Genomic DNA, 27,394 nt, shown 5'->3' with positions numbered 1-27,394 from the left:
CAGCTAGTCAAACGAGTGTTGGCCCAGTTTCATGTCATGTGCGGCTTCTGCACCCACACACAATTGAATGCAACGCATACTTCATCAACAGCGATACAGGTTACACTGACGGTAGCCAAATAAAAAACTTTAACACTGTTAGAAATATACGCCACACTGTGAATCCACACCAAACAAGAATGACAAACACATTTCAGGAGAACATCCGCACCATAACACAACATAAACACAACAGAACAAATACCCAGAACCCTTTGCAGCACTAAATCTTCCGGGACGCTACAAGGTGTGTGTGTGTGTGTGTGTGTGTGTGTGTGGGGGGGGGGAATATGGTGGTAGCTGGGGTGTATTTTGTAGCGTCCCGAAAGAGTTAGTGCTGCAAAGGATTCTGGGTATTTGTTCTGTTGTGTTTATGTTGTGTTACGGTGCGGATGTTCTCCCGAAAAGTGTTTGTCATTCTTGTTTGGTGTGGGTTCACAGTGTTGCGTATATTTCTAACAGTGTTAACGTTTTTTATACTGGCACCCTCAGTGTAACCTGTATCGCTGTTGATGAAGTATGCGTTGCATTCACTTGTGTATGCGTACCGAAGCCGCACATATCTTGTGACTGGGTCTGAAAGATGTTATAATTGGGTGGACGAGATATAATGACTGTTTAACACCTTCGTTCGATAATGAAAGTTGCCTCAGCTCAAAGCCTGAGCCCCGACATTAATGAACTAGCATCCAAGAAAAGATGGCAGGTATCTGGCTTGGGCACATCAGATTAGATCAGTGTGTTGCAAACTGAGCAGTTTAAAGTCCTGAATGGTTGTTTTATTCATTGTTATTTTATTTTCAAATGTATTAGCCTGTGGAAAAAGATAATGTTGATATTTACCAAAGAAGGCTGCAAATAGAAAAGAGGCATTCAATTTTTATTTAAATTGTATTTGATATGCCATTGATATTTTTTAATTATTATTATTATTATTTGAAACTGGATTTTGGATGTCACTATAAAGTTATATAAGCCTTGCTTGTTCAATATTCAATGCAAAACTTGTTTGGGTCCCTATTAAAAGGTTAATTTGTTCAACCTTGGCCCACGGCCTTGTTCAGTTTTAAATTTTAGCCCACTCTGTATTTGAGTTTGACACCCCTGGCCTAGTGGGTAGAGCGGCCGTGTCAGAAACCTGAGGGTTGCAGGTTCGCTCCCCGCCTCTTACCATCCAAATCGCTGCCGTTGTGTCCTTGGGCAGGACACTTCACCCTTGCCCCCGGTGCCGCTCACACTGGTGAATTAATGATGAATGATAGGTGGTGGTCGGAGGGGCCGTAGGCGCAAACTGGCAGCCACGCTTCCATCAGTCTACCCCAGGGCAGCTGTGGCTACGAAAGTAGCTTACCACCACCGTTGTGAATGAATGATGGGTTCTCACTTCTCTGTGAAGAGCTTTGAGTGTCTAATCCATTATTATTATTATTAAATCAATCATTTTGAATGGAGATAAGTGCATTTAAAGTGCTAATCTTATAAATCGGTTTTATTACTGTAACATTCAAGTAAAATGTGGATACAATGATTAGCGGTGTATTACTTAAATCAGGGGTGTCAAACTCATTTTAGATCGGGGGCCACATGGAGGAAAATCTACTCCCAAGTGGGCCAGACTGGTAAAATCACAGCACAATAACTTAAAAATAAAGACAACTTCAGATTGTTTTCTTTGTTTTAAAATAGAACAAGCACATTCTGAAATTGTACAAATCATAATGTTGTTGGGGTTTTTTGTACACTTACATGTTGCGGTTAATAGTATTCTATCGTTATATGTCGTTATTTATATTTTCTGAATAAATTATGTGATAATGTTCATCAGTCAACTCATTGGTGTTAATTTTCAATCTATCAAGATAAAAAAAATGATATCAAAATCAAATTACAGGATGTTATTTATGTAGTTTGATCATTTTCCTTGACATCATGTGGTTTATTATTTTTATTTTTTTTACATATGTAGCATCATCTACAAAGATTTGCTATTGTGACATCTAGTGGACATATTTAGAAAAGCTGTTTCCTTCATTCAAAAATTTCAGGGTAATTTTTATACTTAGCAAACTCATCCCGCGGGCCGGATAAAACCTGTCCGCGGGCCTGATCCGGCCCTCGGGCCATACGTTTGACACCCCTGACTTAAATAGTAATAATAATTAATATTATGAGCAGTGTCAGAGAGCGTTAAGACCGTTTACTACAATTTCCTTCAAGGACACCGCTTGCTCATCTTCTGAAGATTCTCCCTTTTTCTTCTTGTCGGCCACACTTTTTCCAGACCTTCAGAGAGAAAAAAAAAATGGTCAGGGAAGGCCCGGCCTCCAAATGCCATTTAACCAAGCTCACCATCTCTCCTCCACATCCTGGATGGTTTCTGGCAGCGGAACGTTGAGCGTCTCAGGTAGGAAGCAAGCGAAACCTGCGGCTATCACAGCCGCACCCCCGTAGACCACACTGGGCAGCGAAGGGAACACCTGCAGGGCCATAAATATACAGGGCTGGTACACCTTTTCCATGGCCAAATTCAAGCACTTTTTAAAGGACTTTCAAGATCAATTTTCCAGTTTTTCCATTACCCTTCAAAAGGCGAAAACCAGTGTGAATCAATCCATACACTGCAAAAACTGAAATCCAAGTAAGATTATATATCTCAAATAAGGGTGATATTTGCTTATTTTCGGTCTGATAAGAGAATTCTTCTCACTAAGCAGATTTTATGTTAGTGTTTTACTTGTTTTAAGGGTTTTGGTTTTAAATGATCTCAGTAAGATATTACAGCTTGTTGCTGAGATTTGATGACCTATATTGAGTAAAACATGCTTGAAACTAGAATATCAACTGTTGCAAAGCTGTGTCATCAACACTCACAAGTATAAAACTGATTTTTCAAAGTAATAATTTATTTTAGTTCAAGCATGAAATAAAAAAATCATGACTTTGACACAATTGTGTCTCATAATTAAAACAGATGACAGCCAAATGGACTTTGCTGTCTTATTTTCAATGAAACAATAGAAAATATGTACTCGTATAGTAGTACAGTTGGAATAGTACAGTAAACTGACAGTTAATATTTAAACATTTGACATTTCAAACCATTTTGAACAGAAATAGTTCATGCACATTCAGATAAATTCTTCAAAATTACAATTAAAAAAAATTGGCCGGGCTGTAAATAAATAAATATATATATATATATTCCTTGCGCACTAATTGACTGAAAGAGCACGCACTTGGCGCAATGATGTCATGTTATGGATGGGAAAATGCCTCTTTAGACCATATGATTTGCCTTTCCATTAAGAAAAAGAAACTAGTTTTTAGTATAAGATTGCTGGTTTCAAGAAATGTAATGCCGAGCGCATGTCATTATGATCAAAATAATGGCACTAGCATTTACTTAATTTAAGAATATTTTTCAACATACTGAAAAAAAAAAGGTCTCATATTTGTTTTTTCTACCAAGAAAAGTGCACTTGTTATTAGTGAAAATATACTTATTTTAACGTATTTTGGGGTTCATTGAGGTTAGCTAATTTTACTTGTTTTGGAAAGTCTTGACAAGCCAAATTTTCCTGTTCCATTGGCAGATAATTTTGCTTAATTCAAGTAAAATACCCCACATTTTTGTATTTTTTTCCCTTGTTTTTGAACACTGACTTTTTGCAGTGTAGCCTTGTTGTTTGAGGTCACCGAATGCTGTCTGTAGGAAAAAGCTGCTAAAACCTAAGCCTAACATTGAACCAGCAGTTATCATTAACTGAATGGGGCATAGAAAATGAAGCAGTGTTTCTGTAGACTATTAGATTGATTGATTGATTGACACTTTTATTAGTAGAATGCACAGTGCAATACATATTCCGTACAATTGACCACTAAATGGTAACACCCAAATACGTTTTTCAAATTGTTTAAGTCGGGGTGCACTTAAATTAATTCATGATACAGACATATACTATCATCATAATACAGTCATCACATAAGATAATCATCAGAGTACATACATTGAATTATTTACATTATTTACAATCGATGTGTCATTGGTGTTTGCAAACGTGTCTCCATTTGTGTCGTTTTTCAGATTTCTTGTTCTTTTTCTTACTTGCAGCACTCAATGACATCGAACAGCACGGATTGATTCACGCCGTATTTGTGCTTGTACACTGCATAATGTGATATGAATACACGCACCCTCAAAATGTCAATTTCACTCATTAACAAAACTGTTCTACTTTAATATAAGGATAATAAATTAAAGGAAAATATTTTGTTTGTTTCACAACCCCTCAGTCACCTTTCATTAAGCATATCTAGCTTTATAACTGTGGCTATGATAACAAATCGATTTTTAGTTGGGGGAAGTTTTTAACATTATAATTAGAGATGTCCGATAATGGCTTTTTTGCAGATATCAGATATTCCGATATTGTCCAACTCTTAATTACAGATTCCGATATCAACCAATACCGATATATACAGTCGTGGAATTAACACATTATTATGCCTGATTTTGTTGTGGTAGCGTCCCGGAAGAGTTAGTGCTGTAAGGGGTTCTGGGTATTTGTTCTGTTGTGTTTATGTTGTGTTACGGTGCGGATGTTCTCCCGAAATGTGTTTGTCATTCTTGTTTGGTGTGGATTCACAGTGTGGCGCATATTTGTAACAGTGTTGAAGTTGTTTATACGGACACCCTCAGTGTGACCTGTATGGCTATTGATCAAGTATGCCTTGCATTCACTTATGTGTGTGTAAAAGCCACATATATTATGTGACTGGGCCGACACGCTGTTTGTATGGAAGAAAAGCCGACGTGACGACAAGTTGTAGAGAACGCTAAAGGCAATGCCTTTAAGGTACGCCCCCAATAATGTTGGAAATCGGGAAAATGGTTGCCCCGGGAGATTTTCGGGCGGGGCACTGAAATTCGGGAGATCCCGGGAATATCGGGAGGTTGAAACCAATACCGATCATTTCCGATATTACATTTTAAAGCATTTATCGGCAGGCCGATATTATCGGACATCTGTATTTGTAGGGCTAGTAATCTCTGTGTCTTACCTTTCATATGACTAGAGAGAGCAGACTCTCCCATTGCGAAAAGCTGGATTACCTTTTTGCATACTTTGCAGCAGTCTACACGTGGATTTGGTCCACGTTTTATCCAAAGTTTATATTTGTCATTTTCCATCCAATGTTCATTAAAACGACAACAAATTGTGATGTATCATGTTGTATGATTGCATGTTCGAAATAAACTCAAACCTCCCGGCATGGTGGACCGATGCACCACTGTCCTCTTGGGGGCGACACAGAGCCGTATATACGGCTCGGGCATGACAACAACCTAATGTAAGGGCTCGTGCAAAGCCAACAGATCAAGCGTGTAGCTTTCATTTTTAAGGAATCCTGATTTGTTTTTTTCCATTTTATAATTAGCCTATTGAGTCAGACTGCTGAGAAATATGTGGAACATTCCAAACATTTACAAGCACTTCACCCAAAATTCAAGCATTTTTCAAACCTTGAAAACACATTAAAATCCAAGCATTTTTAAGGTTTTTAAGCACCCATACGAACCCTTAATATACTTCTTGACATGCGTACCGTGTTACAAAACCTTGCCGTCCAAAAAATATTTTAATCATTTATCAGAGCATACCAATAAGAAAAACTGGACCATGTTGATGTTTTAAAAGACTTTACTCAAGAGTTTGAAGTAACCGTGTGATGTCTGCTCACCCAACGGGAGAAACCGTTCAATTGGGACTAACTGTAACCAGAGTTGGGTAGCGACGCGCTACATTTACTGAAGTCAATTTTTGAATGACTTGTACATTTAATGCAACATACTTTTTACTGTTGTGGAAAAAAAAACCCTACTTTGTTATGTTGACTTTTATTCCGATCGCTACATTTGTTTAAATCATCATTATTTTTTATTTATAATTCATTGATTGGTGCTTGCAAAGACATATTAATTTGTCTTGTTCGAGAGATTTGTATCACATGACTCTGTTTAACCAATCCAACGTAATAATAAAACAAGTTCTGAAAATGTACAAATCATGTTTTTTTTAACACTTGCATGTTGCGGTTAATAGCATTCTATCTTCATTTGTCGTTATTTATATGTTCTGAATAAACGGATAATGTTCATTGGTCAAACAGGTGGAATAGAGTCTGGCAGAGTTTTAAAATGCTCTAATTGGTGTTAATTTTTAATCCATCAGGATAAAAGATTCATATCAAAATTCAATTACAGGATGTTATTTATGTCGTTTACTCATTTTCCTCAACTGTTGTACTAACATGTGGTTTACTCATCTACAAAGAATTGCTATAGTGACATCCAGTGGACACATTTAGAACAGCAGTTTCTTTCATTCAAGGATTTCAGCTCATTTTTATACTTGGCAAAATCATCCCGGGCCGGGTCAGGCCCACGGGCGATACACTACCGTTCAAAAGTTTGGGGTCACATTGAAATGTCCTTATTTTTGAAGGAAAAGCACTGTACTTTTCAATGAAGATAACTTTAAACTAGTCTTAAGTTCCCACTGGGGTGAGTTTTCCTTGCCCATATGTGGGCTCTGTACCGAGGATGTCCTTGTGGCTTGTACAGCCCTTTGAGACACTTGTGATTTAGGGCTATATAAATAAACATTGATTGATTGATTGATTGAAGTTTAAAGAAATACACTCTATACATTGCTAATGTGGTAAATGACTATTCTAGCTGCAAATGTCTGGTTTTTGGTGCAATATCTACATAGGTGTATAGAGGCCCATTTCCAGCAACTATCACTCCAGTGTTCTAATGGTACAATGTGTTTGCTCATTGGCTCAGAAGGCTAATTGATGATTAGAAAACCCTTGTGCAATCATGTTCACACATCTGAAAACAGTTTAGCTCGTTACAGAAGCTACAAAACTGACCTTCCTTTGAGCAAATTGAGTTTCTGGAGCATCACATTTGTGGGGTCAATTAAACGCTCAAAATGGCCAGAAAAAGAGAACTTTCATCTGAAACTCGACAGTCTATTGTTGTTCTTAGAAATGAAGGCTATTCCACAAAATTGTTTGGGTGACCCCAAACTTTTGAACGGTAGTGTATGTTTGACACCCATGATCTACATCAACAATATGATTTGCCTGAGTGGTTGGACAGGAAAAAACTAACTCAAATAAAAAATAATAATCTTAGTCTACTAAGCAAATTAATGATCATTATGTGCTAATATATTTTAAAAAAAACATGTTATCTTAGCTTTTGTGTTACAGATGACAAAGCAAATAGTTGATGTTTATAAATATACCTTATTGATAAAGAATCCCTTTTAATTAAGTGATTCTTTGGCTTACCACTAGATGGAGCCCACGTACTATGAGTGGTACTGCAGTTTGAGAATGAGCGGACGTTTTCCGCCTGGCTCTAGTGTTTGACTTGTCTCCATTCAATTGCCTTTAAAAAAGTGCAGGGACCAAAAACTGCTGTTTAAACAATTTTGGAGTTAAGTGTGGAGTGTTTTCACCTGTGCTTGATTGCTCACGGTTTTTGACTATTAGACTACCGTTTTACCTGCACGCCAAAAAATTGGGCCCCTTTATCGTCGCTTGTTGCTTTACTTGCTATATTGGAACCTGTCCAAGGGATTTTTTTTGCAGCTTTTGTAAAAAATTTATTGTTAATGTATTTTATATATACATGTATATTCATATATTACTCATTGTTAAAATCGGCCCTCTGAGGGCAACCATAACTGCGAAGCGGCCCTCAATGAAAAAGAGTGACACCCCTGGTCTACATTGAAATACAGTAGCGTAGTAAGCCTAAATATTCATTAAAAACAAGGCAGATATAATTGATATTTTTGGACTTTGGACACCCCTGGTCTAAAGTGACGCCACTCTTGCTCGAGTACAGTTTTTGGCTCCTCTACCCACCTGTGGACTTTACAGCAAGACAGGAAACGACCTTCTTGTATCCACTGCTAATTAACAAAAGACAATTCGTATTGAAGTTTTACCTCGTCCAGGATGAGGACGGCCGGCGCCGCCATGCTGCCAACCCTGGCCATGGTGGAGACCAGACCCATTCCGGTCTGCCTAAGAGCGTACACACGTGTCGGTGATGAGCTGTGACGACGTCACGTGACGTTGATGATGCCATACCTGATGATGGTGGGGTAAAGTTCTCCAGTGTACAAGTAGACGGTGGTGAAGGACGCTGACGTGAAGGCTTTACCGAGACACGCCAGTATGGTTCTGACGGTCTGCATGTCTGCGTGACGTAGCAGTTAGTGACGCCATTGTTGTCCCTCGACACGTACACTATATTGCCAAAAGTATTTGGCCGCCTGCCTTGACTCTCACATATGCACTTGAAGTGCCATCCCATTCCTAACCCATAGGGTTCAATATGATGTCGGTCCACCTGTTGCAGCTATTACAGCTTCAACTCTTCTGGGAAGGCTGTCCACAAGGTTGTGGAGTGTGTTTATAGGAATTTTCCACCATTCTTCCAAAAGTGTATTGGTGAGGTCACACACTGATGTTGCCTGGCTCTCAGTCTCCGATCTAATTCATCCCAAAGATGTTCTATCGGGTTCAGGTCAGGACTCTGTGCAGGCCAGTCAAGTTCGTCCACACCAGACTCTGTCATCCATGTCTTTATGGACCTTGCTTTGTGCACAGTCATGTTGGAAGAGGAAGGGGCCCGCTCCAAACTGTTCCCATAAGGTTGGGAGCATGGAAGTGTCCAAAATGTTTTGGTGTCCTGGAGCATTCAAAGTTCCTTTCACTGGAACAAAGGGGCCAGACCCAACTCATGACAGACAACCCCGCACCATAATTCTTCCTCCACCAAATTTCACACTCGGCACAATGCAGTCCGAAATGTAGCGTTCTCCTGGCAACCTCCAAACTTAGACTCGTCCATAAGATTGCCAGATGGAAAAGTGTGATTCATCACTCCAGAGAAGGCGTCTCCACTGCTCTAGAGTCCAGTGGCGACGTGCTTTACACCACTGCATCCCACGCTTTGCATTGGACTTGGTGATGTATGGTTTAGATGCAGCTACATGGCCATGGAAACCCATTTCATGAAGCTCTCTGCGTACTGTACGTGGGCTAATTGGAAGGTCACATGAAGTTTGGAGCTCTGTAGCAACTGTCTGGCCACCCAAATACTTTTGGCAATATAGTGCATGTGCTGCCGTGCTTACCTGTCGGGACATAGATGTTGGCAAAGATGATGAGGGCGGACATGAAGAGGCATGTGGTCTGCGACACTCTCCTACCAAGATAACTGAGCATGGCCAGAGCCGCAAGTTTGGCGGGGAAATCAACAGCTCCAAAGATGATCTGGATCAGGTAAATACTCACCTGCGCAAATCAAAACGCGGGTCAACGTTTATACATAACGACTGTCTCGTGTGCAAGCTCACCCCGAACTTCTGCAGGTCCATGGTCAAGCCGTAATACGCGAAGCTGGTGGAGAACCTGCGGAGAACCGGAAGGGGGAGGCATGGTTTCTACTTTGGCGAAAAGGTGGAACGGTTGTACACGCGGGAGGAAGGAGAACTGACCAGACTACGATGAGACACACAGAGATGCGCCTCATTGCTGCGGTCCTCACCAAGTCATAGGCCGTGAACATTGTCTGGGAGGACTCGATCTCTTTCTTCATGTGGGAGTTTAAAACCTGAGGTCACGCGGCACACCGTGGTCAAATGGTGCACGGACTTGCCCGGAACAGAACACGCCAACATCGAGCTACCTCCAATGTCAGCTTGTCCGCCATTTCCTTCTTTCCGTTGATCCGGGCAACTCGCTGAAGGGTCTTCAACGCCTCTTCATATTTTCGCTTCAGAACCATCCATCGCGCCGACTCCGAGTACCACCTGGGCAGTTGGAGATCACATGACCATTTCAAAAAGGACCCGTGTCCTCATCGTGAAAGTTAAAAAGACCGACCAGCTGTAGGCAAAGAACAGGAATTGGGGAGCGCAGACGACCAGCTGGAGCTTCCTCCAATCTCTCAGCCAGTAAGCCAGGCCCGCCAAGATCAGCTGACCAACGGTGAAGAAGAAGGAGGTAAGCGTGCCCACCAGCGTCCTGGTTTTGGTCGGAATCCACTCCACCTCTGATGACAAATGGCAAGAGTGACTGACGGCAGAGGCGCGCGGAACTAGCGCTTGTAAAGGAAGGCTCGACAGGTACTCAGGGAGACGGAATTCAGGATGACCCCCGACACTGCCATCCCACTCAGAAACCTAAAAGCGCAGTAGATGGTGTACGTCGGCGAGAGGGCGGAGCTACAGCCCAGGATGCCCAACTGCAAGTACGACCAAATAAGGACAGTCCGCCGCCCAAACCTGCAGGAGAGATACGCAAATGTGGAGATTTTGAATACACAGAAGAATGAGGAGGCTCACCTGTCGGACAGGCCACCGTAGATGATGGCGCCGGTCAGAACTCCGCCCATATAGATGGTCTGAATCATTTGCTTGAGAGGACGCAGGGAACAAACCAGCTCCCACTGAGGACAGAAAACAAACTTTGAAAGGCGACGTGATATTATATGCTTTAGTCCAGTGTTTTTCAACCACTGTGCTAGTGTACCGTGAGATATTGTTTGGTGTGCCGTGGGACATTACGTAATTTCACCTAATTGGGTTAAAATTAGGGATGTCCGATAATATCGGACCGCCGATATTATCGGCCGATAAATGCTTTAAAAGGTAATATTGGAAATTATCGGTATTGGTTTCCAAAAGTAAAATTTGTGACTTTCTAAAACGCCGCTGTGTACACGGACGCAGGAAGATGTACAGAGCGCCAATTAATCCTTGAAGGCGCTGCCTTTGCGTACTGGCCCAGTCACATACTATCTACGGCTTGACACACACACTAGCGAATGCAAGACATACTTGATCAACAGCCATACAGGTCACACTGAGGGTGGACGTATAAACAACTTTAACACTGTTACAAATATGCGCCACACTGTGAACCCACACCAAACAAGAATGACAAACACATTTCGGGAGAACATCCGCACCGTAACACAACAGAACAAATACCCAGAACCCCTTGCAGATGCTTGTTTTCATTCAGAAAAAACTAACCTCTCACACGTGATGACAAGGAGAAAAAGAATTAGCCCACTCTTTGAGATTCATCTGTTGGACAAATGGACTAATAGTCTGGACTGAGTGAAGCTGTTTTATTTATGTTTTGTGCCTTTTTTCCCCATGCACTTTAAAGGATGGCTGTGTTTTCTACTAGTCTAGACTGAAGCAGTTTTATTAATGTTCATGCACTTTAAAGGATGGCTGTGTTATCTACTGGTCTGGACTGAAGCAGTTTTTTACTTTTGTGCCTTTCTTGTTTTTATTTGCACATTTTTGTTACTCATACGAATACGTTAAGAACAGGGCAGATTGATCCCAGTTTATAGTATACTCTGGACTGAAGCTGTGTGCCTTCATTGTTTTTGTAGCTTTTGTTTTGAGGCATTTTTTTTTTTTTTTTTTTAAAGGCACTTTGTGAAAGTCAAAGTACAGTGTTTCCCGTAGTTGTAGTGGGTATCAGGATTATTTCAGGGAGAGTATGTCCCACATTCCAAGCTGCTGTTTTGAGGCATGTTAAATAAATAATGCACTTTGTGACTTCAATAATAAATATGGCAGTGCCATGTTGGCACTTTTTTTCCATAACTGGAGTTGATTTATTTTGGAAAACCTTGTTACATTGTTTAATGCATCTAGCGGGGCATCACAACAAAATTAGGCATAATAATGTGTTAATTCCACGACTGTATATATCGTATCGGTTGATATCGGTAATTAAGAGTTGGACAATATCGGAATATCGGCAAAAAAGCCATTATCGGACATCCCTAGTTAAAATATTTTAGGCAAACCAGTAATTATAATCCGCAAATAATGTGCCGTTGTCGAGTGTCTGTACTGTCTAGAGCTCGGCATAACAGTAGGTGGCAGCATGTAGCTAATGCTTTGTATATGTCAGGAACACGGCTTGTCGTGATCACAATATGCGGGAGGCAGTGTGCAGGTAAAAAAGGTATGTAATGCTTAAACCAAAAATAAACAAAAAGGCAAGTGCCGCTAAGAAAAGGCATTGAAGCTTAGGGATGGCTATGCAAAACGAAACTAAAACTGAACTGGCTGCAAAGTAAACAAAAACAGAACGCTGGACGACAGCAAAGACTTACAGCGTGTGGAGCGGCAGACGGCGTCCACAAAGTACATCCGTACATAACATGACAATCAACAACAAAATAGGAGCGCAAGACAAGAACTAAAACACTACACACAGCAAAACACCAAAAAACTCCAAATAAGTCACGGCCTGATGTGACATGTCGTGACAGTACACCTACTTTGAGACAAGAGCTATAGTGATGCATGGTTGGTTATGGTTTGAATTCATATCCAACAATTGCGAGAACGATTTTTTATTGTCAATATCGGCTGCTGAGTTTAACTTTTTAAATGTTTTCTGCTGGTGTTGTGCCTCAGAATTTTTTCAATGAAAAAAAATGTGCCTTGGCTCAGAAAAGGTTGAAAAACACTGCTTTAGTTGATCATGTGACCTCGGACACGGTGGTGGTGAGGAACTCGGACCGATCGAAGGTCCACCCGTCCACACAGCTTTCAGTTTGCAAGTGGCTGGTGTTTGCGGAGCTGTTAGTCGCCAGCAGATGCCACTGAGGCGTCACGTATCTGAAAGCAACCCACGTTCAGTCGTCATCAAAAGTGCAACGTTTACAAAATCCAATCCATCGAACCTGCTGCAGCGGTCTAGTTTTGTTCCTGAAGAGTCCAGAGGTATGAAGGCCTTCAAGATGTCTTTCTGCTCCACCTGAAATGGTCATGGTCGTCATATGCACACACACACACAGTAAGCCAACAAGACGTACCTGCTGCGGAAGCGTGTCCAGGAGGCTATAATTGGCCAGACTGCAGTGGTGGGAGGGGGTTCCAGACACAAAGTTGTTTAAAAGGTTCTGACTCGCCATCAGGAGGCCCGGGAGACTGATCAAGGTCACGTGGAGCCACTGGTACCTCCCAAATCCACCAATCTCCCCCCAAAAAGCAAGCAGAAGTCAAACACCCGCCGCCAAACAATTATCATGACGTTTTATCCTCACAAACATGGCTTTTAAACAGCGCAAGAAGATTTCAATATACTTTTTTCCATCTTTAAAGGGGACTTGCACTTTTTGGGGGGAATTTTAGTTTCATCTGACATCACATGGACAAAGGTAAGACCTTCTGGAGGAAAGTTCTGTGGTCAGATGAAACAAAATGTGAGCTGTTTGGCCTGAATACCCAGCAATATGTTTGGAGGAGAAAAGGTGAGGCCTTTAATCCCAGCAACACCATTTATTCAATGTTGGGTTCTAACATTGAGTTGACCATTGAATTTTGGTAATTTCTCAACCAATATTCTACAACACATATACGTTGAAACATGCTTTTTGACGTTTATTCAAGGTCAGGTTGTGACGTTGATTTGACCATTGAAATTTGGTCATTTCCAAACCAACGGCGTGGATCCAACGTTGGACATCAAAGTTGTCTTAATTTACAAATAAAACTATTTTGCTAAATTGTTTCAAAGTCAGTTCTAAAGGATACCACTTTTGACGTGTGTTTGGGGGTCATTGTCCTGTTGGAACACCCAACTGCGCCCAAGACCCAACCTCCGGGCTGAGGATTTTAGGTTGTCCTGAAGAATTTGGAGGTAATCCTCCTTTTTCATTGTCCCATTTACTCTCTGTAAAGCAGCAATTCCATTGGCAGCAAAACAGGCCCAGAGCATAATACTACCACCACCATGCTTGACGGTAGGAATGGTATTCCTGGGATTAAAGGCCTCACCTTTTCTCCTCCAAACATATTGCTGGGTATTATGGCCAAACAGCTCAATTTTTGTTTCATCTGACCACAGAACTTTCCTCCAGAAGGTCTTATCTTTGTTCGTGTGATGTCAGAGTTGTAGAAATGATTGGAAACTCAAGACAGCCATGACATTATGTTATTTACAAGTGCATGTAAACTTTTGACCACAGCCGTATGTCTGAGAACACCTAGTACTTCTGAGATGTACCAGCACTGGAGGATGCAACGTCTTCATCATAGTGTCTTGCTAAACCTTTGGTAGTTAATCCTTCTCAACACCTTTCAACCGTGTTGACTTTTAGCAAACAAATATTGGATAGTTCTTTGCAATTTTAGGATATTAAAAAGGTGTTCATCCCCTAATTGGACCACTGTGAAATTACCTGATCTGAGTTAATCTACCAAAGCACTTAAGTGTTGTGGAGGATGCATATATGTTTAAGAGTTCTTTCTTTTTACATAGCCATGCTTAGAGTAGCTAGTACTTTTCCTTTGTATATTCGACCAGTCTCTCTTTGTCTTCAGATTGTCTGTTTAGTGTCTTAAACCATCAGGAATGTGAAACCAAACCCCCAAATCTTCCTTATCAGTGTTGCGAGGGGGAGAGGCTTTCTTTGTGTGAAAGAAGTTGGCTTTTCCGTTTGAATGTCAGATCAATTAGAGTAGCTGATATGAATGTATTGGTTAAACTGATCTCCTGAAGCTTTAGTAAAACTTGAAAATATTCCAATTCTGTCCTGATGGTCCTTCTTACTCAGCATATATGTCATCGAAAGAATTTGGGATTGACCAGTAACTTAGATTCCCTGGGAGGAAGAGCTGGTCGATGCAACAGTGTATACAACTTGGAGTTGGAAATATGCATACATAGGACATGATAAAATACTCATTTGCCTAATAATTATTTTTAGAACACTCATAGCAATCAGATCTCACCTCCTCCAGCAACTCACTGAAGCCCATCCTGCAGTGAAAATGACGTCCAGCTTCCGACGGAATCAACCTGGAAACAAAAGTCCCGTTTTCTGAAGCTGAAGTCAAAGTCAACTTCCAAGTTAGCCCAGAAGTGACGTAAAGGACAGCTTTCATAACGTTAAACATTTGAGTCTGCTGAGAGGTCTTAAAGGATTATTGTGTCAGGTGTGCAGACATTCAAAACACACACAAACAAACATTTTGTGTAACTTACAGTCAGCAGGAAGACCCCCGGGACACTTGTGAAGACTGGGACGTGTCCTCCTTTGTTGGTGACTTTAAGACATCACTGAGCTCTCTCTCTCTCTCTTCACGTTGTTGAGTTAATGTTCGTGTGAGACTCCTGGCATCAACTCCAACCTGCTCCAACTCCAACATCACGTGTGCTGAGGTTCATGTCAGGCAAAAAGCTTACAGTATGCATGTTATTATTAGAAATAATAATAATTTGCTTTTATAAAAACACCATCACATTTTTTTCGTTCCCATTTATTTACCTTATGAATCATAAAAACATGTGTGGTCTTACCTTTTATTTGCATCTCAAGTAAAACATACTTTGGAGTAAAACTTTGGATACGTTTTAGAGCTTGGAAATATGATTTAGTAGCGCATTTTAATATTCTTCTTGTAATAATTGTCGACTAGCGGACACATTTACACTGCTACTTTCTGTATTTGAATTGAGTTAAAAAAAAAGAAAAGGAAACAAACACTTCATGGCCACTCAAAGTACTACAATTTACAGCAGTATGATTTTTCTTTATTTTATAGTCCGATGAGCAAGAAAAATGACATCACGGTTACATGAAATACATGACACGGGTTGTACGACGGCGCTATTCAACAGGTATGGGCGACATTTTGACGAATTGAACAGACAAGCCATTGTAATGTCTGCTCGTGGAAAAACAAACAAAAATCCTAATCTACGATTTGACTCCCTCGAAAGGCCTTGACGTTCCAACAACAGGAGCAGGCTGTTCTGAAAACATCCCCGAGGACACCTCAATGATGGACGCTTTTGACCTCCCTCCCCCCTCAACGACACCTGGAGTCGAACTTTTGCTTGCATGCAGAACGGCCCCAGGCCTATGAATATGAATAATGCATATATTTTCTTTTTTTAATATAGAAAAAATGTGATCAAAAGTCCTCAATGGAGCATGTGGGAGCCGCTCTATTCTGCCTATAAAGCCCTTAAAAAAACATCCAAACACTTCCATTAAGGTTTTATATACATGATGTAAGTATATATACAATGTAGTATTGGGTTGTGGAGGTGGGCATGGCCTGCGGGCCTGCCGCGTAACGGAGTGTGCAAGGACCGGCCTCGAAGACAGCGACAGGTGAGTAGATGGCCCAGGTGGACCTTGTTATCTAATCACCTGTCGCCTTTATTAGCAGCAGCCGGAACGAGACACGTGGTTGGAGTCGGAGTGGGAGCCAGAGAGAGAGAGAGAGACACGAACAAAGAGAAAGACATTTTCCTGGAAAGCAAAAGCCTCTCCACATTTATGCAAATAAAACAGTGTTGTACCCTGAAACCCGGGCTCTCGTGGCAGTGTGTGGTGGTCCGAGGAACCCACTAGAGGGCAACCTCTACATGGGTACATTTATATTAACATATTTTGATCATTTTAAAGCAAAAACGTGGCACAAAGTTCGCTTGTTTGATAACATCACTGATTACTGCTCACTGCAGACATCATGAGAGCCAACAAACATAATAAAGCATCACTTACTGTACAATGTCTGCTGTCATTAGGATGCCGACTGCTAGGATGTTCATATATTCCAAATTTACCGGTAGATGCAGAATGACTCATAATCCTTGCGAAGAAAAGGCGGATGGAACCAAGCGTCTTTTTGTGTCGTTCTCACCATTTCCGGGTTTAAATTGGCTGTCAAAGTGTATCGACTTGTTGGAATACGTCTTCAGCCTTCTTCTATCCAGGTGAGAGGCATGACTTATGATCTACAATAGTTTGACGAGCAAGGAAACGAGGAAGCAGCGCCCCAGTTGATCATGTCAACATTGGGACACAAGCTAGTGACCATGGCGCCGTTGTAAATAGTTTGTCTGCGTTAGCGCTTATAATAACAATGTCACTAAGGGTTAACCCTTGTGTGGTGTTCGGGTCTGTGGGACCCGTTTTAATTTTATATTAAAAGAAAAATTATACAATTAATTAATTTTTCAAACCGAGACTCACTGACTTTGGCTCATTTTCTGTGAATAACATATATCAGAATACATATTTAATGACCACACACTATACACCCCCCCCTACACATTTCTATTACATTTAAGATGTCCGGGTCCACTGGACCCGGGGCTAATAGAAGTGTGGAAATTGATGTTTTGTGTACCACACGCAGAAACTGGCAGAGAAATTTTCCGTGCAACGTTCATATTGTTGTTACTCAGCCAGCATTTGTGGGTCTGATGGACCCGTTGCATTTTGTGGCTTTTAATGCCTCACAAACACTTTTATGTTAAAATACTGAACAGATGTTTATTGCGATAAGGTGAACATCTGTTCAGTATTTTAACATAAAAGTGTTTGATTGTGAGGCATTAAAGGCCTACTGAAAGCCACTACTACCGACCACGCAGTCTGATAGTTTATATATCAATGATGAAATCTTAACATTGCAACACATGCCAATACGACCGGGTTAACTTATAAAGTGCAATTTTAAATTTCCCGCGAAACTTCCGGGTTGAAAACGTCTATGTATGATGACGTATGCGCGTGACATCAATCGTTGAAACGGAAGTATTCGGACCCCATTGGATCCAATACAAAAAGCTCTGATTTCATCGCAAAATTCCACAGTATTCTGGACATCTGTGTTGGTGAATCTTTTGCAATTTGTTTAATGAACAATGAAGACTGCAAAGAAGAAAGCTGTAGGTGGGATCGGTGTATTAGCGGCTGGCTGCAGCAACACAACCAGGAGGACTTTGAGATGGATAGCAGACGCGCTATCCGATGCTAGCCGCCGACCGCATTTATAATCGGGTGAAGTCCTTCGTCGCGCCGTCGATCGCTGGAACGCAGGTGAGCACGGGTGTTGATGAGCAGATGAGGGCTAGCGTAGGTGGAGCGCTAATGTTTTTATCATAGCTCTGACGAGGTCCCGTTGCTAAGTTAGCTTCAATGGCGACGTTAGCAACAGCATTGTTAAGCTTCGCCAGGCTGGAAAGCATTAACCGTGTAGTTACATGTCCATGGTTTAATAGTATTGTTGATTTTCTGTCTATCCTTCCAGTCAGGGGTTTATTTCTTTTGTTTCTATCTGCATTTAAGCCCGATGCTATCACGTTAGCTCCGTAGCTAAACAGCTTCGCCGATGTATTGTCGTGGAGATAAAAGTCACTGTGAATGTCCATTTCGAGTTCTCGACTCTCATTTTCAAGAGGATATAGTATCCGAGGTGGTTTAAAATACAAATCCGTGATCCACAATAGAAAAAGGAGAAAGTGTGGAATCCAATGAACCCTTGTACCTAAGTTACGGTCAGAGCGAAAAAAATTTACATCTTGCACTGCACTCTAGTCCTTCACTCTCATGTTCCTCATCCACAAATCTTTCATCCTCACTCAAATTAATGGGGTAATCTTCGCTTTCTCGGTCCGAATCGCTCTCGCTGCATTGTAAACAATGGGGAAATGTGAGGAGCCCTTCAACCTGTGACGTCACGCTACTTCCGGTACAGGCAAGGCTTTTTTTATCAGCGACCAAAACTTTATCGTCGATGTTCTCTACTAAATCCTTTCAGCAAAAATATGGCAATATCGCGAAATGATCAAGTATGACACATAGAATGGATCTGCTATCCCCATTTAAATAAAACAATTTCATTTCAGTAGGCCTTTAAAAGCCACAAAATGCAACAGGTCCATCAGACCCTCAAACGCTGGCTGAGTAACAACAATATGAACATTACACAAGGGTTTTAAAATTCAAGTCACAAAATATAAATGGAGTATTGTTGGCCCCTTTTGGATGTTTTTTTATTGGGTTTTATGGGCGGAAGAGAGGACCTCCCATTAGCTCCGCTGTAAGCGGACTTTTATTTACGAGTTAGATTGCATAAAAAAATACACCCGTTGTCATCCATCCATCCATTTTCTACCGCTAGTCCCGTTCGGGGTCGAATCTCAGCTGCATTCGGGCGGAAGGCGAGGTACACCCTGGACAAGTCGCCACCTCATCGCAGGGCCAACACAGATAGACAGACAACATTCACACTCACATTCACACACTAGGGCCAATTTAGTGTTGCCACTCAACCTATCCCCAGGTGCATGTCTTTGGCGGTGGGAGGAAGCCGGAGTACCCGGAGGGATTCCACGCAGTCACGGGGAGAACATGCAAACTCCACACAGAAAGATCCCGAGCGCAGGATCGAACCCAGGACCTTCGTATTGTGAGGCAGACGCACTAACCCCTCTGCCATGTCTTTCGTAATGATTGTGAACGAGAGGCAAGGTTCCAAAATTGCAGTTCCCATTTAACTTTCTGGAAATGTGGCCCCCAAAACAATATGAGCAAAATATCCTGATGTAAAACCGTTTTTCTACAAACCAGCTGCTGGCTCTCTGCCACACCAGAGTCCGCGTGGAGAGACCGGAGACGGGGCTGGATGAGCTTTACGGAGCTAAATGAGCATTTATGGGACACTTCGGTCTCCCTGGACAGATTCTCACGTATTGGACTTTGGCTGAGAGTTAGTGGGCAGCCTAGGACTGAGTCAACTCTCTTGGTCGCTTTGTTGGGTCTGTTCGTCCCTGCCACTCGGCCATAAGATCAGTTTCAAAGACGCGAGTATTAAAGTACTAAAAGTGTGATTCTCACGTGAAACAAGCCGATTGTGTTTGGACGCTTGTGGCCTCTGCCGACTCGTGACTTTGCTGTCTTTTCCTGGCCACCTGCTGCCTCGGAATTCCTGAAGCAACAAAGTCAGCGGACAGACCGAAGGAGTCCCGGCAAGTCACAATTGCCTCACGTCCGTGACTCGCCTCCATGCGGTCCTTTGTGTCGGCGTCAAAAGGTCAGCAGCTGAAGAAACCGGTTCTCATTTTGCTTGGAGAACTTTGGAAATGTTTTCTTTGGCAGGTGCACATAGTTGACTGATTAGTGTTTGACCGTCGTGTTGATCAGCCAGTGGCATGTTCCGAAGTTGAACATTGACTGCACATGTTCAATTCAATAATGATTGCTAGCTACCATGACAAGCTTTAATTTTAAATAAAAACAAGATCTCAAAGACTCCAGTCGGCGTCTGACAGATTTAAAACTCATATAAATAATCCAAGGTGAGAGTTTTGTGGATGGTCTTCTTAGTAACGCTCAGAAGTCCTCATGACGAGCAAGACATATATCCAATGAATGTGTCTACTTGCTTTATTGCATCCTGAGTGTCGGCGTGGGACAAGACACGCAAGAAGACTGCAAAGGTTGATTTAGTCCACAGTGAAAGGGTCTCCTACAACGTGGAGAGAAACTCTTTGACCTGCCAGAGCCAAAACCACAATGAGACAAGCAGGAATAAGGAAATGTCCCAAAGCTAAAGAGAAAAAAAAAAGTCACCTTGTCAATGATCGCTTCCTGTTTGATGCCATCGTTCTTGAAGTTGTCGTTGACGTCCAAAACGAGGACAGGAAGATGATTCAGGTAGTCAAAGTCCAGTCTGCAAAGAAGCCATCGTATCAATCATTCATGCCTGCATTGATGCTGCACCATTTTGAGAAAAAAACCTAATTGCCATTTTTCTCTCTAAAATTTCAATTCGATTTGCGATTTTTGTATCTTCTACATAAAAATGTGAAAACAAGGTGTGAAGGAAGACATGTTACTTTTAGACAATCAACATATATTCTTCACACATGTGAGACCACTGAGAAAAAAAAAAAAGAGTTCATGTGACGCTCACGTCGACGTGTGACGAATGTGCGCGGCGGGGGCCTTCACCTGTGGGTCGGCTCTCAGATAAATGATGGCGTCGAGGGCGATGTCCTCCTCAAAGCTACCGAGCAACCATCCGTGCCAGTCCTGGTAGACGCTCCACTCCGTCTCGCTCATGTTGCCAGACTCAAACAGGTTGGACGCAAACACGTACCTGAACCCACGCAAGTACCGTCAACACGAGCCTGAGCCCACACAAATGAAGTGAAAAGTCCCTTAAAAGTTGGCTTACCTGTCCGAGTAGACGGAACGCTCGAAGAACTGAATTGGATTTTCCGCCTGCTGAAGTTTGACTGATGGCGACTGAAGCTGGGCGCGAACTCTGCTGGGAAATGCGTAACTCTGACACCCACACCCACACCCACAATTAGCTTCTGTGGCCGTGCCCGCGGGCACACGGGGTCAAGAGCTGTACCTGGAAGGTGTAGGACCAACGGCTGGGTTTGTCGTAGACCATGTGTAGCAGATTTCCTCCGCTCTTCTGGGAGGAACTCAGCTCCTGATTGGGTAAGCAGTTTGTCATTTATTTTGAAAGGACAGCTGTCTGTCAGTGACATTTATTTTTTGGAAGGACATGTCCACTCACCTGGTAAACGTCCCCGCTGTCATTGTGGACATTGCACCACTTGCCGATGGGTTCAGGTATGACCTCCCAGTCTGACGACGCCCTCTGGAGAACTCGCACAAAGGTGGACTTCCCGGCCGCTGGAGTCACAACATGACAACGATTCAGAACATAATTCACAAAATGTCACAACAAGCCACAACGATTCACAATGATACACAATATGACAACGATTCAAAACATACAAATTCACAAAATGTCACAACATGACAAAGATTCACAATGATACACAATATGACAACGATTCAAAACATAAAAATTCACAATGTCACATGTCACAATAATTCACAACATGACAACGATTTTACAAGGATACACAACATGGCACAACGATTCAGAACATAACAATCCGCAATATGTCATAACAAGCCACAACGTAACAACATGACATAATATGAAAAAAATTCACAACATGACAACGATTTTACAAGGATACGCAACATGACAACGATTCAGAACATAATTTACAAAATGTCCCAACAAGCCACAACGTGACAACGATTCACAATGACAACGATTCAAAACATTTTTTTAAAAATCACAATATGTCACAAGTCACAACAATTCACAACATGACAACGATTTTACAAGGATACACAACATGACAACGATTCAGAACATAACAATTCACAATGTCATAAGCTACAACATAACAACGATCCACAACATGACACAAAATGATGATTCACAACATGACACGACGACTCACAATGATACAAAACATGACAACGATTCACAGCGTGACACAATGGTACACAACAATTCACAACATGACAACGATTTTTACAAGGATACGCAACATGACAACGATTCAGAACCTAACAACAATATGTCACAAAAAGTCTAAACGTGACAACGATCCAGAACATGACACGACGATTCACAATGATACAAAACATGACAACGATTCAAAACGTGACACAATGGTACACAACATGACAACGATTTTACAAGGATATGCAACATGACAACGATTGAGAACATAACACACAAAATGCCACAACAAGCCACAACGTGACAACAATTCACAATGATACACATTATAACGATTCAGTACATAATTCACAATATGTCACAACAAGCCACAACATGACACAATATAACAATTCACAACATGACAACGATTCACAGTGATACAAAACATGACAACGATTCACAACGTGACAACGATTTTACAAGGATACGCAACATGACACAACGATTCAGAACATAACAATTCACAATGTGACAATAATTCACAACATGAAAGCGATTTTACAAGGATACGCAACATGACAACGATTCAGAACCTAACAACATGTCACAAAAAGCCACAACATGACAACGATCCACAACATGACACAATATAACGATTCACAACATGACACGACGATTCACAATGATACAAAACATGACAACAATGGTATACACAACAATTCACAGCATGACAACGATTTTACAAGGATACGCAACATGACAACGATTCAGAACATAACAATTCCCAAAATGTCACAACAAGCCACATCGTGACAACGATTCACAATGATACACAATATGACAACGATTCAAAACATAAAAATTCACAATATGTCATAACAAGCCACAACGTAACCACGATCCACAGCATGACAACGATTCACAACATGACACGACGATTCACAATGATACAAAACATGACAACGATTCACAACGTGACACAATGGCACACAACAATTCACAACGATTTTACAAGGATACGCAACATGACAACGATTCAGAACATAATTCACAATGTCACAAGGTGACAATAATTCACAACATGACAACGATTTTACAACGATACGCAACATAGATAGATAGTACTTTATTGATTCCTTCAGGAGAGTTGACGATTCAGAACCTAACAACAATATGTCACTAAAAGCCACAACGTGACAACGATCCACAACAGGACACAATATAACGATTCACCACATGACACGACAATTCACAATGATACAAAACATGACAACGATTGTACACAACAACAATGTTGTGTACAACGGTACACAACAATTCACAACATGACAACGATTTTACAAGGATATGCAACATGACGATTCAGAACATAATTCACAAAATGTCACAACAAGCCACAACGTGACAACTATTCACAATGATACACAATATGATAACGATTCAGTACATAACAATTCACAATATGTCACAAAGTCACAATAATTCACAACGATTTTACAAGGCTACGCAACATGACAACGATTCAGAACATAACAACAATTCACAATATGTCACAACAAGCCACAATGATCCACAACATGACACAATATAACGATTCCCAACATGACAATTCACGTGACACAATGGTAAACAATTACCAACATGACACAATATAACAACGATTTATAACAAGACTACGATTCACAACGTAACACAAAAATTCAAAACATGACAATGATTCACAACCTGACATAATTCACAACTTGTCAACGATTTATAACAACAATTCACAACAAGACACGAGTCACAACATGACAATTAACAACACGGCACAATTCAGTGATTTAAAACGTGACACATCTGTACACATTGATTCACAACATGACAATGATTCACAACAACTCACAACATGCCAACAACGATTAACATGACACAATGCACATCATGAGAATGATTTACAACATGACACAACAACTCACAACAAGACACGATTCACAACATGACGATATAAACGACATGGCACAAAGATACGCAACATGACAACGATACACAACACAACACGATAACAATTCACAACGATACATAACTTGACAATGATTCACAACCCAACAACATGACACAATGATTCACAACACGACAACGATTCACAACAATTTAAAACACGACAACGATTCGCAATATGACACAAGTCACGATACACAACGTGATACAACAACTCACAACATGACATGAGTCACAATTCACAAAAAGTCATCTTTTGACTTGTTACAATTCCGGATGACCAGTGACATCATCATTCTCATGTAATTTTATTACAACATACTCATTTTTCTGCATTAATCTTTTTTAATTTTACGGCATCCAACTTTTTTATTTTACTGCATGTAACTTTTTTAGTTTACATAACTTTCCAGTTTCCATAAATAACTTGCCTATTTTGCTACATGACTTTCCTATGTAATAAGAAACTTGCTTATTTTACAACACACTACTTGACTATTTTAATAAACATGTCTATTGACTGCATAACTTTAAAATTTTAATACATAACTTGTCTATTTCACGACATTATTTGTTTGGTTTACACATCTTTTCATTTTTAATACATAACTTGTCTATTTTACATAACTTGAATACATAATACCTAACTTGCCTCGTTTACGACATGACTTGTCCATTTTTACATAACTTGAATATACATTAGGGATGATGTTTGATAAGAAATTATCGAGTTTGAGCCTATTATCGAATCCTCTTATCGAACCGATTCCTTATCGATTCTCTTATCGAGTCCAGATAAGTTGTTGTATATGGGAAAAAAAACACAATATTTGGTTTAACAAAAGCTCACTTTTATTATATAAGAAAAAAAATGTAATCTACTAAATAAATAAATATTGACTGTTACCCCCCTAAAAAAATTTAAAAAAATAAATAAATATTGACTGTTGTTACCCAAAGTATATTAAGTAGGATTTTTCAGAAAAACAAATATATACAGTAACACAAAAACAACCTGTCTCTGTGATCACTATAGGTGTATAAATAATAATATAGTGTTAAATAAAATCAGTCCCTTGGGCACAAAACTGAAAATAATACAGCTCTCCAAAAAGTGCAATTCTGCTGCTATTTGACATAACTGTTTGTTATGATGCTTTGACATTTTTCCACTTTATTTCTTTATTGAAAGAAAATTCTATGAAGAGAAAAGTTGTTTGCAAATGTGGTTACAATGCTAAAAAATGAAAAGTTAAAGCTAAAAAAAGAAATACACTTTATTGAGTTAACATTATTTCTTAATAGGGGGAATGATGTTATGAGCTAGGGAATATAACAACTACACTACCCAGCATGCAACGGGAGTGACGAGCATGCGCGGTAGCCCCGAAAAGTGTTGCAGCTAAGAATGAGGTTATGAGCACGCTGTGAAAGTAAACGTCAAGAACTCAGCCAACACGCCTCGTCTGCATTATTTATAATTAAACAGACAACACATATACAGTGTGATTTTGTTTTGTTTACAAGGAAAGAAAAACAAAAGTTAAAAAAGGGAGATGTGTTGTATGTATATGTATGTGCAGCGGTTGCTTTAAGAACGTTGCAACAGCTGCCGTAAAGGAGGTGTGTTGCTAGCCTGGTTGCTATGTTTCCGGTTGGTCGTAAAAGTGTTCGTCATGTGTTTGTACCCTGCTCAAATCTCTCAGTAAAGTTATTCATTGGATTATACCTTTTTGTTTTGAACTTTATTACACCTTGGAGCGCTTTTTCCGTTCCATTTTTTTCATGCTTTCGCTATCTGCGCCTAATGACTGAGCTACGTGACGTCATTTCTTGTGATGTCACACGGAGCATTTCTGGTCGGGACGGGATTCGAATAAAGAACCAACTATTTTTCTTTACTATAGTGGTCTCGATAACGGGTACCGGTTCTCAAAAAGGGATTCGAGTCCGAGGACTCGGTTCTTTTCTTATCGAACAACCGGGAAAACCGGTTTCGAGTATCATCCCTATTTGTTACTTAGAATATGTTCCCCATACTAAAGTGTTACCAAAAACATATAACTTTGTCTTGAATTTGAAAAAAAAACATCATTTTATTTTTCACTAAAGAAGGGTTCGGTGAATGCGCATATGAAACTGGTGGGGTTCGGTACCTCCAACAAGGTTAAGAACCACTGGTCTAGTCTCTTACGTGAATGAGCTAAATAATATTATAATATAATAACTTTTTCTTGAATTTAAAATTAATATTTTTTTATTTTTCACTAAAGAAGGGTTCGGTGAATGCGCACATGAAACTGGTGGGGTTCGGTACCTCCAACAAGGTTAAGAACCACTGAGTTAAAGGCCTACTGAAACCCACTACTACCGACCACGCAGTCTGATAGTTTATATATCAATGATGAAATCTTAACATTGCAACACATGCCAATACGGCCGGGTTAACTTATAAAGTGCAATTTTAAATTTCCCGCGAAAATTCCGGTTGAAAACGTCTATGTATGATGACGTATGCGCGTGACGTCAATCGTTGAAACGGAAGTATTCGGACACATTGTATCCAATACAAAAAGCTCGGTTTTCATCGCAAAATTCCACAGTATTCTGGACACCTGTGTTGGTGAATCTTTTGCAATTTGTTTCATGAACAATGAAGACTGCAAAGAAGAAAGCTGTAGGTGGGATCGGTGTATTAGCGGCTGGCTGCAGCAACACAACCAGGAGGACTTTGAGATGGATAGCAGACGCGCTATCCGACGCTAGCCGCCGACCGCATTGATGATAGGGTGAAGCCCTTCGTCGCTCCGTCGATCGCTGGAACGCAGGTGAGCACTGGTGTTGATGAGCAGATGAGGGCTGGCTGGCGTAGGTGGATAGCTAATGTTTTTAGCATAGCTCAGTGAGGTCCCGTTGCTAAGTTAGCTTCAATGGCATCGTTAGCAACAGCATTGTTAAGCTTCGCAAGGCTGGAAAGCATTAACCGTGTAGTTACATGTCCATGGTTTAATAGTATTGTTGATCTTCTGTCTATCCTTCCAGTCAGGGGTTTATTTCTTTTGTTTCTATCTGTAGTAAAGCACGATGCTATCACGTTAGCTCCGTAGCTAAAGTGCTTCGCCGATGTATTGTCGTGGAGATAAAAGTCACTGTGAATGTCCATTTCG

At 40.8% G+C, this 27,394-nt stretch overlaps 2 protein-coding genes across 2 annotated transcripts; both read right to left on the bottom strand.

Annotated features, from left to right (window-relative positions):
- Nucleotides 1–610: 610 nt before the first annotated feature.
- Nucleotides 611–15,486, bottom strand: LOC133665045 (solute carrier family 22 member 6-like). The gene is made up of 16 exons (XM_062070206.1): nt 15,163–15,486; nt 14,910–14,976; nt 12,989–13,150; nt 12,857–12,930; nt 12,662–12,791; nt 10,479–10,582; nt 10,264–10,418; nt 10,018–10,186; nt 9,821–9,944; nt 9,630–9,745; nt 9,489–9,543; nt 9,267–9,426; nt 8,215–8,323; nt 8,070–8,148; nt 2,389–2,516; nt 611–2,322 (listed from the first exon to the last, which is right to left on the bottom strand). Exons 2-16 carry the CDS (start codon nt 14,934–14,936, stop codon nt 2,217–2,219), a joined length of 1,698 nt encoding a protein of 565 aa, XP_061926190.1. The 5' UTR covers nt 14,937–14,976; nt 15,163–15,486; the 3' UTR covers nt 611–2,216.
- A 4,699-nt stretch (nt 15,487–20,185) lies between these two features.
- Nucleotides 20,186–24,904, bottom strand: LOC133664297 (deoxycytidine kinase 2-like). Its single transcript, XM_062068806.1, has 7 exons — nt 24,871–24,904; nt 21,513–21,631; nt 21,342–21,425; nt 21,159–21,268; nt 20,895–21,080; nt 20,552–20,651; nt 20,186–20,474 (listed from the first exon to the last, which is right to left on the bottom strand). Exons 1-7 carry the CDS (start codon nt 24,902–24,904, stop codon nt 20,448–20,450), a joined length of 660 nt encoding a protein of 219 aa, XP_061924790.1. The 3' UTR covers nt 20,186–20,447.
- Between the last annotated feature and the right edge of the window lie 2,490 nt (nt 24,905–27,394).

This window comes from Entelurus aequoreus, linkage group LG14 (assembly GCF_033978785.1).
Source record: "Entelurus aequoreus isolate RoL-2023_Sb linkage group LG14, RoL_Eaeq_v1.1, whole genome shotgun sequence".
Lineage (NCBI taxonomy): Eukaryota > Metazoa > Chordata > Actinopteri > Syngnathiformes > Syngnathidae > Entelurus > Entelurus aequoreus.
The sequence above is the reverse complement of the archived record's forward strand: the minus strand, read 5'-3'. Positions and strand labels throughout refer to the sequence as shown.

Coding starts and splice junctions, on each gene's coding strand:
- LOC133665045 (XM_062070206.1), bottom strand. CDS start 14,936: ATGGGCTTCAGTGAGTTGCTGGAGGAG. Junction 10,583..12,661: donor TCACCACCACCGTGTCCGAG/GTCACATGATCA, acceptor TTCTGTCCTCAG/TGGGAGCTGGTTTGTTCCCT. Junction 9,544..9,629: donor GTGTGTCTCATCGTAGTCTG/GTCAGTTCTCCT, acceptor GGTTCTCCGCAG/GTTCTCCACCAGCTTCGCGT.
- LOC133664297 (XM_062068806.1), bottom strand. CDS start 24,904: ATGGACAAGTCATGTCGTAAACGAGGCAAGTTAG. Junction 21,426..21,512: donor ACAGCGGGGACGTTTACCAG/GTGAGTGGACAT, acceptor TTACCCAATCAG/GAGCTGAGTTCCTCCCAGAA. Junction 20,475..20,551: donor AGGAAGCGATCATTGACAAG/GTGACTTTTTTT, acceptor TGGCTCTGGCAG/GTCAAAGAGTTTCTCTCCAC.